The sequence below is a fragment of the Rattus norvegicus genome, chromosome 6, assembly GCF_036323735.1.
Source record: "Rattus norvegicus strain BN/NHsdMcwi chromosome 6, GRCr8, whole genome shotgun sequence".
Lineage (NCBI taxonomy): Eukaryota > Metazoa > Chordata > Mammalia > Rodentia > Muridae > Rattus > Rattus norvegicus.
The window spans coordinates 69,619,187-69,637,051 of NC_086024.1; the positions used below are offsets into that span (position 1 = coordinate 69,619,187).

Sequence of the window (17,865 nt, forward strand, 5' to 3'; positions counted from 1 at the left end):
TTTTCATTTCCATTTCATGTTGTAACCCAGCAGTACTTCTGTAATATACTACAGTTTTGGTGTCTGAATGGCAACTAATTCACACATTAAAAAGAAACAGAAAGCAAGCATAATTGTACTCATTGTGTAAATCATTAAACTTCATCAGCTTAAACACTATTTGTAACTTTCACATACTAAAAAGCTAGACAGGACTATATAGTCAAAGAATTTAAGAATTAAGGGAAATGTTTTCACGTGTTCAATTTTAGCAGTTGGGTGTCAAATGCAAACTAATTAAAGGAACTAATCAGGTGGTAACTTTAACCATGTAAACATACACGCTATGTAAGTGCACCAGTGTCAAATACAGACCTGTCTCCAGAGCTTTGCTGCATGCTTGCAAATCAGTTTTCATTGACATTTGTCATTCACATTCTTAATTCCAGGTTTGGCACATAATTACTTCATTAAAGACAATTTGAATTTCTTGACATCTCTTTTGTATTCCCAGCTCCCTTGCCTTTCCCACTGTCTTTCTTTCTAAATAAACTTACCTCTGATTCTGCGGCTAGTTCTTAGACAGAAACTCAGGCTGTTCAATCTCAAAATGAATTCTGCTTGCAGACAGCGTGACAGTCATAGGTACAGATGTCTCAGACAGATTTATTTATATTTATACAGACAGATTTTAATGTTAGTATCACTGTCAGTCATTGGACAGATACAACAGATGTATTTTAAATTTTTACCTATATTTGTCATTTACATGAGCTACATTGTTTCTCAAATATCTATACAAATATCTATAGTGCTTATCAAGGACCTCTAGAAACACAGAAACAGCAAATTCAATAAGCTTCGTATACTTCTGAACTCTAAATACGCTACCCATTGGCAAAATCCAGCTCTTACCCAAGAAATGCAAAACTGCCCAGACTTCTGGATAGCCCAGACTTTTTTCATATTTTCATGTTTATATACTTTCAGTCTCTTTGCCTCAGAGCACCCTTCTAAAGTTTTCCAACAAGAAACTTAAAACCTAACCCTCTAATTCCTGTCATCTTCTCATTGAAATCTAAAGACTCCTCCCAAACCCCTCAAATGAGGGAAATCAACTTCTCTACAGAATTCTCCCATTAGTTGCCAAACTTTCCTATAACCATACACTAGTGACATGTTTTTAAAACCTTGTTTCTTATCTCACTGGTTAAAAATAAGATCATCAGATAATTTTATACTTAATTCCAACCCCAAGAAGGCATACAAGCATCCATCAAACTGTCAGACTACACATATGTTGTGGAGTGAGAAGAGCAAGAGCATAGCTAGGTAAAGACCTTTGAGTGGCATTTTAACCCACCCTTCTACAGGAGTTTTTTTTTTAGTTTTAGGGTTTCTTGTTTGTTTTGGTTTTGGTTTTGTTCTTGTTTTAATATATACAAAATTTCACCTTTCTTAGACTTTAAATTGTAAATAAATTAACATATAGCAATATCAATTTTAAATAATTAATTGATAGCCCTTAGTAAGTAAGTTATATTCTATTATATAGCTGGTATACATTCCTTCTAATTATCAATAAAAGTAACTAGCCCAGCATCACTCAGTGATGTTAAAAATTCTTCTAACAAAATTACATATTAACTTCCTCACTACAAAAAAGAACATATGAAGCTACATAATATATACAATATTTAACACTCACATTTTCATGTCACTTTGTTTATTAGTTAATAATGATCGTTTCCAAAGTATATCAAGAAAAATGACTAGTGATTCCTAGATTTTACTGCACATGTAACCATTCAGTTCCAACTACAAAATGAGAGAACCTCATACTCTTACATAGTTACTTTCAAACTCTTTGCTAAATATTTCTAATTAGTTTATGTTGCTTAAGTCAGATTATGTTAAAGACCATTTTCATTTCAGATGTGGCTTTGAAGTTCTCTCAAGAATGATGGACGTCAGCTTCCTTCACATACATGCTCAAAAGAAACCAAGATGGTATTCCCTCACTCCATTCTCCTTTTCTTAATGCTTATCAATGCCTGACTTACCCAAATGGTTCTCGTTCCTGCAATTCCTGAGCTCAGTTCTTACGTTTCTCAGCAATGCCAATTTTAGCCACACATTGTATACACATATAAACATACATTTAACACACACCCTCTATCAAAGCAAGCTAGAAACACAAAGAAAACACTCATGATAGATTACTTTCTAAATCTGTCCTACTCTATACAGGAAGCCACAATTCATACATATATACATACATACATACATACATACATACACATACATACATTTATATCTACTTAAATGTCTAGTGTCACCTGTGATTAAAACACAGGACTACATATTGAAACAACAGCCTGCAGGAAGGATGACAATAACCTCCCATCCCAACGGATGAGTAAAGATTCTCACTAAGGTCTTTAATCCCTAAGTTTAAGTTTAAGAGAAATCTTCAAAATCACACTAAACAGTTAAATAAAGATATTAGAAAATATTCCTCCAGCATGCATCACAAGGAAAAGTGGCATAAAAGGGCTAATTTACAGGAAAGTGAAAAATTTAATGAACTGGATCTTCAGAAAAGAACAATATTTCAAATGGAAACGCATCAATTAATACAGTTAGTTTTAACTCATGTTGCTTTATACTTAGTCATATTCAAATTTCTTAATTCCAATATTGTATTTTTTAAATCATTACAATTACCTAATAAAACTTTGCATACTTAGGGAAGTGTTTTTTATTGTTGTTGCTGTTTTTTTTTTTCTAAATAAAAATTTCTAAACTTGAAGAAGTCCTTAGAAGCAAAGCTTGACACAAAAAGTCAACTTTTTTTTTAAAACAAGATCAATACTATTTTTTTTTTTTTTTGGTTCTTTTTTTCGGAGCTGGGGACCGAACCCAGGGCCTTGCGCTTCCTAGGCAAGCGCTCTACCACTGAGCTAAATCCCCAGCCCCAAAAAACAAGATCAATACTATTTTTAATGAGAAAAAAAATCATTGAACTAAGGAAAACTAGAAGCCAAGAAAAACAACCTTTTATAAACAGAAAATAACCAACCTTATAACAGCATCATTTTCACAGTCCTACTGTAAGTAAATAGAAAACAACTGGTCTAGACAGTCACTTACAATGTACTCTAGTTACTGTATGTAAGAGCAGAAGCACTGTCACTGTACCTCCACAGAAGCAAAGCAACTACAAAGATACTACTCACCAGATAACAACACTGAGTTTGCGCCTTGGTTTTAAAAATCAGATATCTTTGTTTAAAACTACGGGAAAGAAAAGAACATACTTTCTGTCAGATCCAAAGCAGAAAAGTAAAAAAAAAAAAATATTCCAGTAAAATATTGAAGTTCTGACGATACTTCAAAAGCAAATCAGAAAGCGTATTCTGCTAAGACGATGGCAGGTATATTGCAGCCCTGCACAGAGCATCCCACTGTTCCCTGCCTTTCTAAGCTCTAACTTTAAGCTCTTGGGGGACAGCAGGCCGAAGCTTCCCACTTTCACTCAATTCCACAAGTCCACCATTACCACAAACCCTTTCAACAGAGAGTTTTGAACTTACTACATTTCTGCTAAAGATACCACAAAATATGAGCAATTAAATTCAATAATTGGAGGCATTAACAAAGCACAATTTCTCAGAGTGCAGAAACAGAGGGTTAGATCCCTTTGAGGAAGTAAGGGTACGTTACAGTTAACCTACTAACAGGACCAGATAGCTGTCTACAGCTGAACTAGAAGGAAGCGGTTGATACACAGAATCACTAGGCAGGAGAAGATTCCAGAAAAGACTACCGTCAATGAAACCAAGATGGTTGGGTTTTTTTTTTTTTTTTTGATTTTTAGATTAGGTTTAAAGGTATTTTCATGTTTTCTTCATTATCATTAATCTTAGAAAAAATTATAACTTAAGACAACTCATGTGAGAAACTCTCAAATAAATGCTAATTCATCTGTAACATCTCTTAAAATAAACAGGTTTCTTAAATATTGAAATTGACAAGAACTGAAAAACTATAGTTGTACAATATTAATAAATAGAATTATTTGTATTAATACAAATAAAGGAAAAACAAATACTCTATATTGTTCTGTGCTACTGAAATGGCTACACCGTTCCTCCCCACAAAGAAAAGGCCTTAAAGCACAGTCAACCTCAATCTAATCCTAGAGTAGTAAAGTACTAACAATTTTGATGAGAACCACTTTCATTAACATCAGACTGAATCAGCATTTATCACATTAAAAGGAACAAAAGAGCTTGAAATCTTAGCTATTGAAGTTGTGTGATAATCCTTCCTATGAATGGCACTATAGGGTTTCAAAGTAAAATGAATCTCAAAAAATCGGCAAAAAGGAAAGAACTTATCTCTCCAAACTTCAGAAAGTATATGCACATGTCATGGGAAAAATATCCTCTAAGATTTAAGAATTGCTGAGTTTAGAGTAAAATTCACTAAAAATTACATATACTAAATAGTAAACCCTAAGTATGCCTACAAATAAAAACTAATAACTTTACATATCTACTGAATAAAAACTAGCTTGAGAATGGCCAAAAATGAATTTTCTATACCAATTAATCTTACTTGAATCGTCTTGTTCTTTAAAAAAGGAAGTCAGGACACTGCTTTCATTGCTCACCTAGTCCTGTCAGTAATGCTATGCCAGGCCCTGCAGGAAGCAGCAGCAGAACACTGGAGATTTGCAAACAGTGTTTGTGCATGGTCAAGGTCTGTCACGGAATGATGTCCACGTCATGGTTTAAAATTCAAAATATTGAGATTATCTAAATGTTATTAGCAGAAAAGAAAGCTTTAACAGTCTTATAATGTTTACTCTTTTTCTGTGTTCATCAAATCTTTTAAAGTCACAGTGAAGTATGTGTGTGAAACAGTCACGTGTCACTTTCACATGGTCAAAAATAATTATTGGCATCAAAATTGAAAAAAACTTCATGAAAAAATGAATGATACATTTGATCAGTGTAAATTCCAAACCTTACCATTCCTGTGTATCAACAGTTAGAGTCAGTGTATCTCGCCCAAAAATCAAATTAGTAAAGTCAAGAGAAATTTGGGAACTGCTCCTCATGTTCTTTAAGATTTCTTTCCCTGTGTTTATATTTCAATCACACTGAAACGTAGCAGCGTCTTTCCAGAATCTGTGTGAATGTTAGAAACTGGTTTTCATTCAAAAGTCTATAGACACACAAGACTGCAATAAGATATACAACTGATATGTGTGAGAGCCCACAATGTATTTGTATATATAATACACACCATATGTAAGTCAATACCTCAGACAGATTAAGGGATTTCTTAAAAAGCAATGTATGGCAGTCAATTCTCTTCAGTTTTTAGTTGTGTGTTTCTTAAGTTAAAACAGTGTGGTAAAAAACTCTTTCAGCAGAACTATTATATTTAGCTTTAAGATAGATTTTTAAAATATGTTATACCTGTCATGTTCATTAGAATACTTCAAAATACTTTGTAAAGTATCTTTCTAACACTCTCAAACTCTTAAAAGACTGAAACTCACATGTATTATTGCTCTTATAAAACTAATCAAATGTTAACCTAAGATAATTAATAAATATTAACCTAAGATATTTTTTAAGTACAAAACAGTTCTACTCAGTTTTAAAGTGCATTTGCAGATTTTAGGCATTTAGAAAGTTAAATGCCTCTTTCTTTTATCTCAACACCTAAAGCTTGAGTCCTTTCTCCCTTGAATTTCCATTAGGTCATTGAAAAATCATCTTACCTACAAATATTTTCATATTAGAAGTGTGAGAATGCTCTATCTTTAAAGCTGAAGGTGGTAACTGCCACAATCTAATTGTGTGTGTGTGTGTGTGTGTGTGTGTGTGTGTGTGTGTGTGTGTGTGTGTGTGTGTGTTGAATAGCATTGCTTCATTTCTTGAATGTTGCGATTTCTACCATGACACTCAGTCTCTGAGGGTCGGGTTAATTAAGCTGCATGGCAGCTGCGATGAACTGTGAGGCACGTACTGCTGCGGTTCCCACCAGTCCATTCCAATTACCTGTAGGATTCCAGCTCCGGACAAGTGACAACCAGCCACTTCTCTAGAGTCACTTGTTCCCTCTGGTCTACTGGTGAGGGTTAGAACCAACCAACCTCCTTCTGGGAAGAACGGCAAAGCTGCATGCACCTGCTGCAAGCTGCAGTGATGAGCCCCAGAGAGATGTTTGTCAGTCAGATCTCTGCAGATGTTGTTTAACTTTATGCTAGAGCTGTATCCAAAGATGGAAATGAGACGGCAATCAAGCACGACTCTCCCACCACCTCCCCTCCAGCTTGAGCCTGAACACTGTTCTTGCTCCTGAAGCTAAGCAAGTGGGACCAAACTCTACAAAGTTTTACAAGAGATGCTTATTAAGTGCAGAAGTTTAGATAACAGGTGGTATAATACGTATAATTAATAGTTCTTGTATAAACTAAAAAGAAAAATCATCTTAGGCTATAACAAAATAAGTAATTATAATAAGAAGCAAGTTATTGAGTGCTGAGTTTGTCAGGGTTGTCAGGGATTTCTAGCAATACCACATATTACTTAGCATTTCTCTGCCAGGGATCATTTATTCTTCTTGGTATATTAATATAAAACATCCTCAAATCACATAGGTCAATGGTTTTACCAGTCCTCTTCACTATAGCTAAAATCATATGGCACAGCGCCTGCCCAGTAACGTTAGATTATGCCTACAGTTTCACATGCTTCAATTGAACTATTTTTCTAAAACATAGATGGGCTCAAACAACACACTTCAAAGTGAAATTGTGCCATAAAAACCCATGAACACATCAACACTATAAGCTTGTAATTTTTCGCAATTTGCTAATTCAGTCGTAGAAGATCCAATGTCAAAATGCAATAAAAGAGAGCAAATAAAACCCCCAAGGCATGTTATGCTAATTTATCTTTCCAGAAACCTCTGCCACGAAGTATTTGCATTTCCGAGATTAACGTAAAAGGTACTTTATATGTTCATAAATATTATGGCATAGCAATAACATTCTCGTGTAAAGAATTCCTATGGTTAAAGTATGAAAATAAAGTATTAAAAAGGACAATGAAGCAAAATTTTGAGCAATATTATTGTCTATGTGAACAGGATGTTTCATTCACCTAAGGATTTGGAAAAGGAAAATACAGAGTTACCCACAACAGTAGGTACTTACTATCTCAAACACAGACATAACAAGTTTCAGATTATGGAGAGAAACGCGTCATGGACAGCAGACTCTCTGGTGCCACTGAAGTCAGGGCTGCAGAGAGCAGTATCTGTCATGTTCCACCAACCAACAAGTCCTGAGACCGAAATACTCCATTTTCTCTATGTGTTACCATACAGTCAATATATTGACCTTGCCTTAAAATGTGTATCAATAAATTTCTAAGGTAGTTTACAACTGAGATAAAAGAAAAATGTATACCTTGAAACTTTGAGAAGCTGTGGGGAGAATGAGATCCCCATGGCATTTATTACCAATATCGCCAAAATACTTTCTCTTCAAAAGCATAAACAAAATGTCCAATTTAAAATTTACTTTCTCCGATTTTATCTATATAGCTATACAGAGAGACATATAGATATGACTCAATTTCAACCCTAAAAGTTAAATAAACCACTGAATTTTACCACGTCAAAACAAAAATGGTGCAATGCAGTCCCTTCACTGAAAGAATTTTAACTTACAGTCTGCTTTCTCACTGTCAAAAAAATTAAATGGATAAAAGACTTCTAATTTTTTTTAAACATCACCTAAATTGGACACCACTAAGTCAGAATTTGAAGAATCTAAAATCAACATTCAAATTTCAACTTAAGCAACAAAAGAAATACTGTATATTAAAAATGATTCAGTTTTATAACCATATAGTAAAATAATATAAGAAAATGCAGAAATAGATTCCAACATATAGTAAAGAAATCCTGTTTGATTGGCATCAGGAGTGTCTCCAGTGTTAAAGAACAGAAACAGGTCATGGATGAGATGTTCTAATATTCAAGGCACAGAAGAAAATATTGACATATTCTTGATTATTCCCAACCAATAGTGAATGTGTTCCATAAGTTTCATTAATTGCAAACATGAACCATTTATTAAACTTTAACAGATAAAAAACCAATCTATAAATAAAAATAAAACATCATCAGATGGCAGGCAAAAGAATTAAAAAACACTAACCACCCTTTTGAGAATGCAGGCAGTAATTCACCCTCTACAATGAGAAAGCTGCCTTTGATCACAATCATCTCCTGTGTAACCTACTTATAAAAGAATACATAAATAAGTCCAATTAGATTTCTTCAATCAAGTTAGGAAAACAGCTACATTCCTAAATCACCAATGCGAAGTCTGTATCCTGTAAGATTGAGTCTTAGAGTATCCATATACAGAAGAAATATACAGAGCACAAAGTAAAATCTACTCGTGACTCACTTTCTTGTGATCCCAATGATAGAAATGTACTTTTCAACTTCACATTACACAACTGCCCTGGTCACTTCATACATGAGACACTGAAATACATACACCATTGAGCTGTATAAACTTTAAACTCATATAATTTGTTTTGTCTTCTTCATTTTGACTAAAGGTTACAAATATTTACTCAGAAATGTAGGTTTGCTTATAATGAGACAAAGATACAATCTGACCCAAAATTTATAGAAATTATATTAGCTACAAATTTTTAGATGTGCCCATCGTTTGAGCTGAAGTGTATTAAAATGTTCCAAAAGGTGACTGCATTCCTGGTTAACATCTTAGAGAAAGTTTTGAAAAATACAGTAGTATTTTTACTACTAAGTGTTTAACAATACACTTAAATTTGATTTTAAATGATAGGTAATTTGAGTACATCTAGTAGTTTTTAACTAAGTTGCATCTCCCCCCCCCCAAATATACTAAAAACCAAACAAGAACCAGAAAAAAAGAAAATGCCTCACTGAAATAAATCCCAGGAATGCTCATTGTGGTAGAACACGGCAATCATACATACATGTTTGCATACATATGGATGTATTTATCTGAGACATACAAATCTGGGCTGCTAAATCACTGCAGAACTCTGTAGGATCTTCTTTGTCACTTAACAATACGATCACGGTTCCTAATTTAGTTCATCTGGATATGTGCACAACAAGTATCTCTTATGTAGAAGAAGATAGAGAAAAAACCATCAAAAGCTCTGTGAATAATACTAGGATCCTAGATAATTTTACAGGGTCTAGTCCAGTGCGAGCAGAAAACGCAGGAAGATAAGTCTATGTGAAGCCTGGAGACGTGTTTGTCCAAAGAGTTCATTAGTGAATGAAAATTGCATTTTAATACAAACTATTGAGAATTCTTAAAGCTTCCTAGAAACTACAAGGATTTGTTTTATCCTTAAAACTGATCTCATAGCCTATACTGACTCCCACCTGTTAGAGGCCAAGAATGAGCCCTCTTTTAGCTCATGCTTTAGCTCCTACTTGGTCAGGTTACGTCATTACATGAACAAGATTTTATTCAAAGCACTGCAGCTTCTCATTTTTCCCCCAAAGGAAAATTCTTGCTATATATAAATAACATCTTCACATTATAAATAAAATAAGCAATTTTCAGGTAACAAAAAAAAAGGTAAAAATAAGTGGACGAGAAACAAAAGATCTAATTCTTAGTGCACCCTTTCCAGCACACTGAAAATAAACTACCTTCATGTGAAAAGGCATTTAATTTGCTATTTGGAATATCCTGGCTAAACATCAATTTTCTGTAACACCCCTATGTATTTGACAGCACCTCATGTATAATGCAGAAAAGCGTTTTCATTTTCATCTATTGACAGGGTATTTAATTTGCCACTGCAGCTCTTCCTAGATCTATCATGTTATTAATTCTGCAATCAAGCTCTTTTGAGTGCTTTTATTTAAACTAAGTATTTTCACAATTCCACACTGATTTTTATTATAATATACCTGTTCAATGCACCAACATGAATATATTAAACTTTCCAACTACATAAGGAAAGTTTCTTGAGACGAGGAGAGCCATCGGCAAACTTTAGAGAGCCACAGTATCTAACAGGTTACACGTCAGTTTAATACATTTAATATTTTTCCCAAAACTACTGTGTTCAACTAGTACAGCATCAGCCATTCTAAAATCTTTTCAAGTAAATGGTCGGTTTCTAACCCAGATGATTAGCTGTGAAAAGGAAGTCCTCCAAGGGTTGAGCCTCCCTCGGTCCATGCCAGTGTCTGAGTACTATAGAGCTCTTGGTAGCCAAGACCTCTGAAAGCAATTCTGCTTTCTTTTCCATCAGGAAAACACTAAGCAGTATAGCTCAAATCAGCACTAAATTAATATTTTCACAGTCATAAAACTAAAACAAGCTCCTGAAATTACCGAAAGCTAGATCTAAGCTAAGCAGAGGAGCTGAGGATACTTATCACCAGGGGTTGTACTATTCCACTGTGATTTCACTACTGAAGATTCACACACCGGAGAAACAGAACTGAGGGGAATGAAAAGAGAAAGATGAACCTGAAGAAATGTACAACACAAAAGGAGGCGCCCAAAAGTAAAACAAAACAAAGCAAAACCACCACCAACAAAAACCAAACCGAACAAACAAACAAACAAAAACAAAAATCAAAATCCACACGATCGACCTAGGAAACCTGCAATAATCTAGCAGGTTACTATACCACCCTGTAAAGTATTTCAATCAAAGACGGCTCTTAACACAAATTCTAAAACACTATTCCACCCCTTGCATGGCAGTGTGGTAAATTTCTTATCCCAATCAGATTCTTGAAGTATTTTAAATATTTGAAGAGACAGCACTCGTTCTCTTTACTTCATCCAAGGCCAACAAACAAAGCAATGAAGCAGAAAGAGGTGCATAATGGATTCAGAAGTAAATGGTCCATTCTTTAAGAAACCACCCTACCCCCTCCTCTGAATTCACTCTAAACTAATTGTCATCACAATGATGCCTGTAAACTTCAGAAGAACATTTTCCTTATGCCAACTTTCCAGGTTTCTGTCTCTAATTTTTAAGTTTTTGTGATAGCCATTAGCATTCCGAAACACACAGAGAATAATATCGACATCAGTCTAAATCACATACACAGTATATCAATTAATGGGGGGGGGGGAACATGAACAACAATGGAAATACGCTGAAAAAGATTCCACAATGTGAGCTAATGTAACATTCAAATCTCCACCATATCATTTCTTTTTTAAGACAACACACAACCGATGTAGATATTTGGAGTTTTTCCTTAGGGATTCATCAAACAATGTCTTTACCATCTCACCTACCTGGATAAAAATCTTTGGACTTAGACAGCTTGATCGTGGCTCCCGTTTCCTTTTGCAACTGAACAATTGTCTGTCCTCCCTTCCCAATTATAGATCCAGCAGCATAACTAGGTATGAGGACCTTTAGAAAGTACTGGCCGTCTTCTGAAAACATGTAAAGAAATACATTCAATTAACATGATTATTTTAAACTTTGAATCCCCAACCCACCTTCCAGAGAGAAAGCATCAATTAAACGAATGGACATATAGTTGCAGAAAACAGCAGTGCAAAATGCTTAAGGAATGGAAACCACCAATTACATTGAAAAACAAGTATTTACAAAACCTTTCCCAGTTCTGGAGATTCACATGTTCAAACAATTTGCAGCACGAAAAGAAACTGAGGAGTAAATTCCAGTTGTTACTCCAAACATGAAAGTCTTCCAATTCTGTGGTTACCATGGCAAAATGAAAGAAAACTGACCCTTTAACAAAACTTCAGAGATTTAGAAGATGACAAACCTTCACTTAACATACTGAAGATGAAAAAAAATCCAACACTGTATATAGTGATCCGCTAAATTTGTCTGTCATAGCAAACATAAAAGACTGCAATTAATCATTGACTATATCCGACTTTGAGTATACAAAACAACCATCTTCCTGCAAAATAGTCCACCCAAACTGTAGGGTGTATTCCAAGCCTTGAGAAACTGCCAGAGGGAAAAAAGCGTCAATGTGGTGGACCGAGAATCTAAGTAATCCTGATGTATTTCCGTGGCACTTCTAAGTCTACTATGATCTCGTCTAAGCTCATTAATTAAAAGACCTTAAGAAGAATCTTGCCAATACTAAAAAGCTTAGGAGTTATTTATTCTAAATACACTCCAAAGTCACTAAATAGATAATGCTCCCTCTCCAAAAGAACCATAAAACGGAGATGGGGATGGGGGGCGGGAAGGGGGGAGGTTCGATGAGCCGTGAAAAAGAAAAATGAAATGTTTCAGAAAATAAAGCCAACTCCATAAACTTTAGTCTCCGTCAACCTGATCACGTCTTAAATAGAAAACTTCTCGGTAAATCCAGCTCTTTACTGTGAACGAGTATTCCGAATTTTGCGATGTGCCACTCACAAGACCCCCATCCATTTCTAATGTATATGCTGGAGATAAATTCACCTCTGCTTCGATGCATTGGATGCATTGTTAAGATGACTCCAGTGCAAATGAAGAAGCGATAGCGGTCCCGTTATAACTCATCTTCCGAGGAAGCGCAGGATGTTAACTAACAAGTCACCGTACCAGACACCCCCCTCGTATGCATACCCTTGAAGACAAATCAATGCGATATTTGTACCGACCATGTAAGTGCGCTCAGGGCATGCACTCATCAAGATTTTGCATACTACTTGTGGCCCAGAGCAAGGGGATGAACAGAGGCAAAAGTCTCCGGTGCCCCCAGCATCTGCAAGCCGCTACCCAAGTGCCATTTATTTATTTATTTGATCAGACTGTTAAATGCAGCGCGCATCTTCAGGCGGCCATCACCTCTCGCGGGGGGCGGCCCTGGGAGCGGACCCTGTCGCCGGGGCCAGCACCGGCTGGGGCGAGCGGGTCGGCTCAGAACCCCGGGTCGCCATCTTGATGAGACGGGGCCGGGGCAGGTGCAGGGGAGGGGGCGCGGGACGGCCGGCGGTAGCGGCCACGGCGCGGGAGGGCGGCGGGGACGGGGCGGGAGGCGGAAGCGATACCCACCGCCCGTGTTGGTCCTCTTGGTGCTGCCGGCTTCAGGGGGCGCTTCAAGCGGCCTTTTCCGCGAGTCCGGCGGGTCCAGATCTATGGGAACCCCCGTATGGGTCCCGTTCTGCTGAATGGGAGCTGCCGCCATCATGCTTGCAGTTCCTGCCGCTGCACCGGGAGAAGCGGCTCCCTTTTGTTTTGGCTTTTTTTTTTTTTTCTCGTTTGGGGTTGCTAAGGTTTTTCTTTAATCGGATCAATAGCAGTCTGAGGCGGCGAGCAGTGTGGCTGATGTGCTCACTGGGGAGGGGGCAGGGCGCGGAGCAGCTGCAGTGCAGTGTCGGCTAGGAGCGGGAATGGAGGGGGTGTGGGAGCCGGAGGGTGAAGAAGGAGAAGAAAGCGGCGGGCAGAGCGGGAGTGAATGAGCGGAGGAGGCGCGGGCGGCCGGGAGGAGGGCGAGTGAATGAGCGGGAGGAGGAGCGGCGGCGGGCGGCCGGAGCGGCGGACCCGGCTAACGCGGCGCTCGCTCCCGCTGCTGCCACCGCCGCCGCTGCCTGGGCGCGTGTGCCGCCTGCGCTGCTCCGCGCCGCTGCCGCCCGCCCGCGCTCATCGTGTCTCCCGCGCGTGGGGGGCGGCGGGCGGGGGCCGCGAGGGGCCGCGACTCCCACACGCGCCGCGCGGGGCCGGCCTCCGCGCCGGAGTCTCCGCCTGCGGGGCTGCGGGCGCGCGCAGGGCTGCGGGGGCGCGCGGGGTTGGCGGGGGCGCGGAGCAGGCCGGGGCGCTCCCGCGGGGAGGCGGGGTGAAAGGTCGCGGGGCCCAGGCAACACGGCTCAGGCAAACGTCAGCGGCTTGCCGCGGAAACCGAGGGGTCCACAAAACGCGCTAGGCGGGGAGGCGGAGCCGTACGGGGAGTGACGGCCGCAGCAGCCAATGACAGCCGAGCGAGGGAGGCGGGCGGGATCCTGGTCCAGCTGGGACTTGGTGGTGACAGTTTGAGCTTGTCCGGGAAGGGCGTCTGAGTGACCGCGGGGAGGGATGGAAGGCTTGGGCAGGAGACCAGAGACCCAGCTGGGACCCGGATAGTTCGGCAAAAGGCATTCATTAGCATCTCTGGGAGGCGGTTTTCTAAAGGAGATGTCATCAGAGGATTTCTTTCTCGCACCGTGTGACACTGTCGGGGACTTACTGTGTCTTGGCGCCTTACGTGCTTTCGGGAGCAAGCCAGGATATAAATAAATAAAGCGATATGTGGTCTCCACAGGGATCCGGGGGCAAACCGAAGAGGCAACAGCTGAGGGTGTACGCGCAGCTTCACACTGCACGAAACACAGATGAAAGCATCTAGGCACCCACGATGTACATAGCTTTGGGCGGTTTCAGGAACCTGATCCTCAGCCCTTCAACACTGAGGGCTTAGGGGTGGGTAGTGTAGCTAAACTAGCATCTGAAAAGACCATAGAGGTTATCTAACCAAGTCCTTCTACAGATAAGGAAAGTGACTCGGGGGATATTTTGTTCAAGGTCATGCATCAAGTTAGTAGTTTAAGTCCTGATGCTCGGAATCTGGGTTAGTGGAAAAGCCAAAGTCTGAAAAACTGATTTTAAGCCCAACCAAGCTGTTCTGACAGTGTGTCATCTAAACATATAGTCAGTCATTAAATGTTTACCACTGTAATACTATCCATTGCATTCGGTACAGTCTATGGTAGTACTGTCCCGTTTTGTGAGGCAGTTTCATTTTGAAGATGCTATTTATCCAAACTCACCTAGAAATAATAACCAGTATACTACTAATTCAATCTCTGCTCTTTCAGAGTGGACACTATGTCATTCTGAACGCTGACTGCAGTAATTTAGAGACAGTTTCTTTCCTGCTTAAAACAAGGATTGCAACTTGTTGGAATTTCTTGGCTCACACTATAGATAGATGTCGTATGTGGTATATGTTCTAAGACGTACAAAGGCGGGGCACATACTAGATTTCTAGAATGAAATGTTCTTTATACTCCCTACCAGAGAGCATTAGTTAAAAGATGTCTAAGCTAGCAATAAAGGAACTCCAGCGTGATTATGTGGGATTCTCACAAAGAATGTGCTGCATCCAGTGCAAGAAGAGGAAGAAAAATCAATCAGATAGATTGAAAGGAGGAATGGAAAAGAATCTAAACCTACTCCTGACTCACTGTTGGGAGCACTGTCTAGGAGGCGTGGGGATTCGGGTTGCTTTTGCAGTGGTGAACAGCAGATGACGATTAAGGAGGAAGACAATAAGTGTTAGGCTCATGGTTCATCCCAAGAGTGAAAGACACATTTGTCTCAATTGAAAAATAAAGATGGGCTGAGGGATGAAAGAAAGGGAAAACAGGTAAATTAGCATATGTTAATAACAGTCTATACCCAAACTCCCAAATTCTCATTTGATATGTAATTAGTAAGAAACCTTAATATGCTTTCATGACCAAATTAGAGGATTTATATACAAAACTGAATAAAATGGAGCTAGGGTAAAAATAAAGTGTTTCGAATAAGTGTGTGATAGTGAACATAACAAAAGTCACATCCCAGACAGTGTGCGATCAAAGTGTCCCATGCTGCATATAGACTATGGGAGGGCATTTTTAAGTGGAAACTCAGCAGATCTGTACTTGGCATTAGATTTTTTGTAATCAGTGAAAAGGACAAATGATGGATAAAGTGAAGCTAGCTCTAGATATCTTAAATCATTCCAGGACATTTGGTAGAGTGGAGCATTGAACTGGAAAGAAAGCCTAGAATTAGTTTCCTTAAAAGATTTCTGAAGTAGTTTGTAAAGTATTTGTCATTGACATTTGAAAATGGTCCATCTAAGTTTTATGTGCTTGTCTTTGGGTTTCTTTTGCCATGATGAAACACCATAACCAAAGCAACTTGGGGAGAACAGGGTTTATCTGCCCACACTGCACTCAAACAGGGAGGAACTTGGAAGCAGGAGTTGATACAGAGGGCATGGAGACATGCTGCTTACTGACTTAATGCCCATGGCTTGCTCAGCCTGCTTTCTTATTGAACCCAGGACCACCAGCCCAGAGATGGCACCACCTTCAATGGGCTGGTCTCTTCCCACTGATCACTAATTAAGAAAATACCAAACAGCCTGATCTTAAGGTGCCATTTTCTCAGTTGAGGCTTCCTCCTTTCTGATGACTCTACCTTGTGTCAAGAGGACATAAAACTCACTAGTACAGTGCTTACGAAAGTAGAACCATGTTGTAGTGCTATGATAGTTATTTGAACCTTATGACTGTCTTTGGATTTATTATGTAAGTGTTTCCTATCACTCAGCAGAGACCAGTCACACAAGATGAGATTGCGAATATGAAGAGTGGGCTTACTAATAACCTAGCTATGATATGTCAGGAATGCTGAGATCATATCCACAGCTGTCTAGGAAGGAGGATTATTAGCTACACACTAATTGGGAAAGGTTACCACTAAGTTCCCCAGTATACCTCATGTAACATTGCTTTTTAAAATACTGTTTCCATGCCAATTGTATTACATATGCCTCTAAAAATCCTGTTCAAGTAGAAATAAAATACACATCTTGCCTATTGCTTATATTTTGTGTGACCTAATAAAAATGAAAAAATAGAATTTTCCAATTATAAGAGACCTTTTGTGCTACAAATAAACCACAAATTGTTTCAAAAAAATATGATAAAGGTATTTGACCTTTTAATTCTCAAAAGTAAATACAATTTTATTTTAAATTTACCTAGCAATTGAGACATACACACCTAATAATGTTTTCAAACATGTTAAGACAGTAAATAAAAAACATGTTTTTATTGCTAATTGTTTTGTGAATATAAATAACTATGACAGAAAAATATATTCATATGAAAAACAAAATTTATATCTTTTTATTGGGGACAAAAAAATCTATTAAGAGCTCCTCCCTTATTTCTTTCAGACTGAATTACAAGACTCCAGAGTTTAATAACAGTAGCAATGGCTGATTTTCAAAGGAAAATACAGATAGTTAATATCCACAGATAACCCCAAACCTACTTACTTCTATTCATGCTTGTGCCTTATCAAAGGATACTATCTATTTGAAAATCTCTTCAGCTGATGCTGTGAGGAAAGTTTTCTGAATCTGTATCCTATCACAAGTAGATTCTAAGGTAAGGATTCAAGTAAATGCAGTATATATTGAATGTGAGATGGGGGGGAGAAAGGATGGCAGTTGAGGGATAAATTACCACACAGATTATCCTACTCTCACTCAGCTTTCCTGGGGTACAGCTTTAAAAACAACAATACTACAAAAGTTCTATAAAATAGAAAAATCCGGGTATTTGTACACAGACTCCCTAAGTCGCTGGATAGTAGTCAGTCATGAGACCATTCAGTCCACCCTGGCCAGGTTTCTATCTGCCAACGCTACATAATTCTTTTTTTTTATTATTAACTTGAGTATTTCTTATATACATTTCGAGTGTTATTCCCTTTCCTGGTTTCCGGGCAAACATCCCCCTCCCCCCTCCCCTTTCCTATGGGTATTCCCCTCCCCATCCTCCCCCCCCTTGTTGCCCTCCCCCCAACAGTCTAGTTCACTGGGGGTTCAGTCTTAGCAGGACCCAGGGCTTCCCCTTCCACTGGTGCTCTTACTAGGATATTCATTGCTACCTATGAGGTCAGAGTCCAGGGTCAGTCCATGTATAGTCTTTAGGTAGTGGCTTAGTCCCCGGAAGCTCTGGTTGCTTGGCATTGTTGTTCGCTACATAATTTTTTAAAGGCTTTCTAG

General features: G+C 38.6%; 1 protein-coding gene across 10 annotated transcripts in view; it reads right to left on the reverse strand.

Moving 5' to 3' along the window:
* Window positions 1-13,251, reverse strand: part of Nova1 (NOVA alternative splicing regulator 1) — a 125,455-nt gene extending 112,204 nt beyond the window's left edge. For 3 of the 10 annotated variants that reach the window (NM_001100541.2, NM_001414916.1, NM_001414917.1), the window contains exons 1-2: window positions 13,095-13,251; window positions 11,360-11,503 (exon numbers count right to left, since the gene is read on the reverse strand). In NM_001100541.2, the coding sequence (NP_001094011.2) occupies window positions 11,360-11,503; window positions 13,095-13,230 (280 nt within the window). In that variant the 5' untranslated portion in view covers window positions 13,231-13,251. Of the gene's footprint in view, window positions 1-11,359; window positions 11,504-11,862; window positions 12,454-12,518; window positions 12,949-13,094 lie in introns of those variants that run through there. The other 7 variants (XM_039111964.2, XM_006240070.5, XM_063261663.1 and 4 more) reach the window with 5 other exon arrangements.
* Window positions 13,252-17,865: the final 4,614 nt, after the last annotated feature.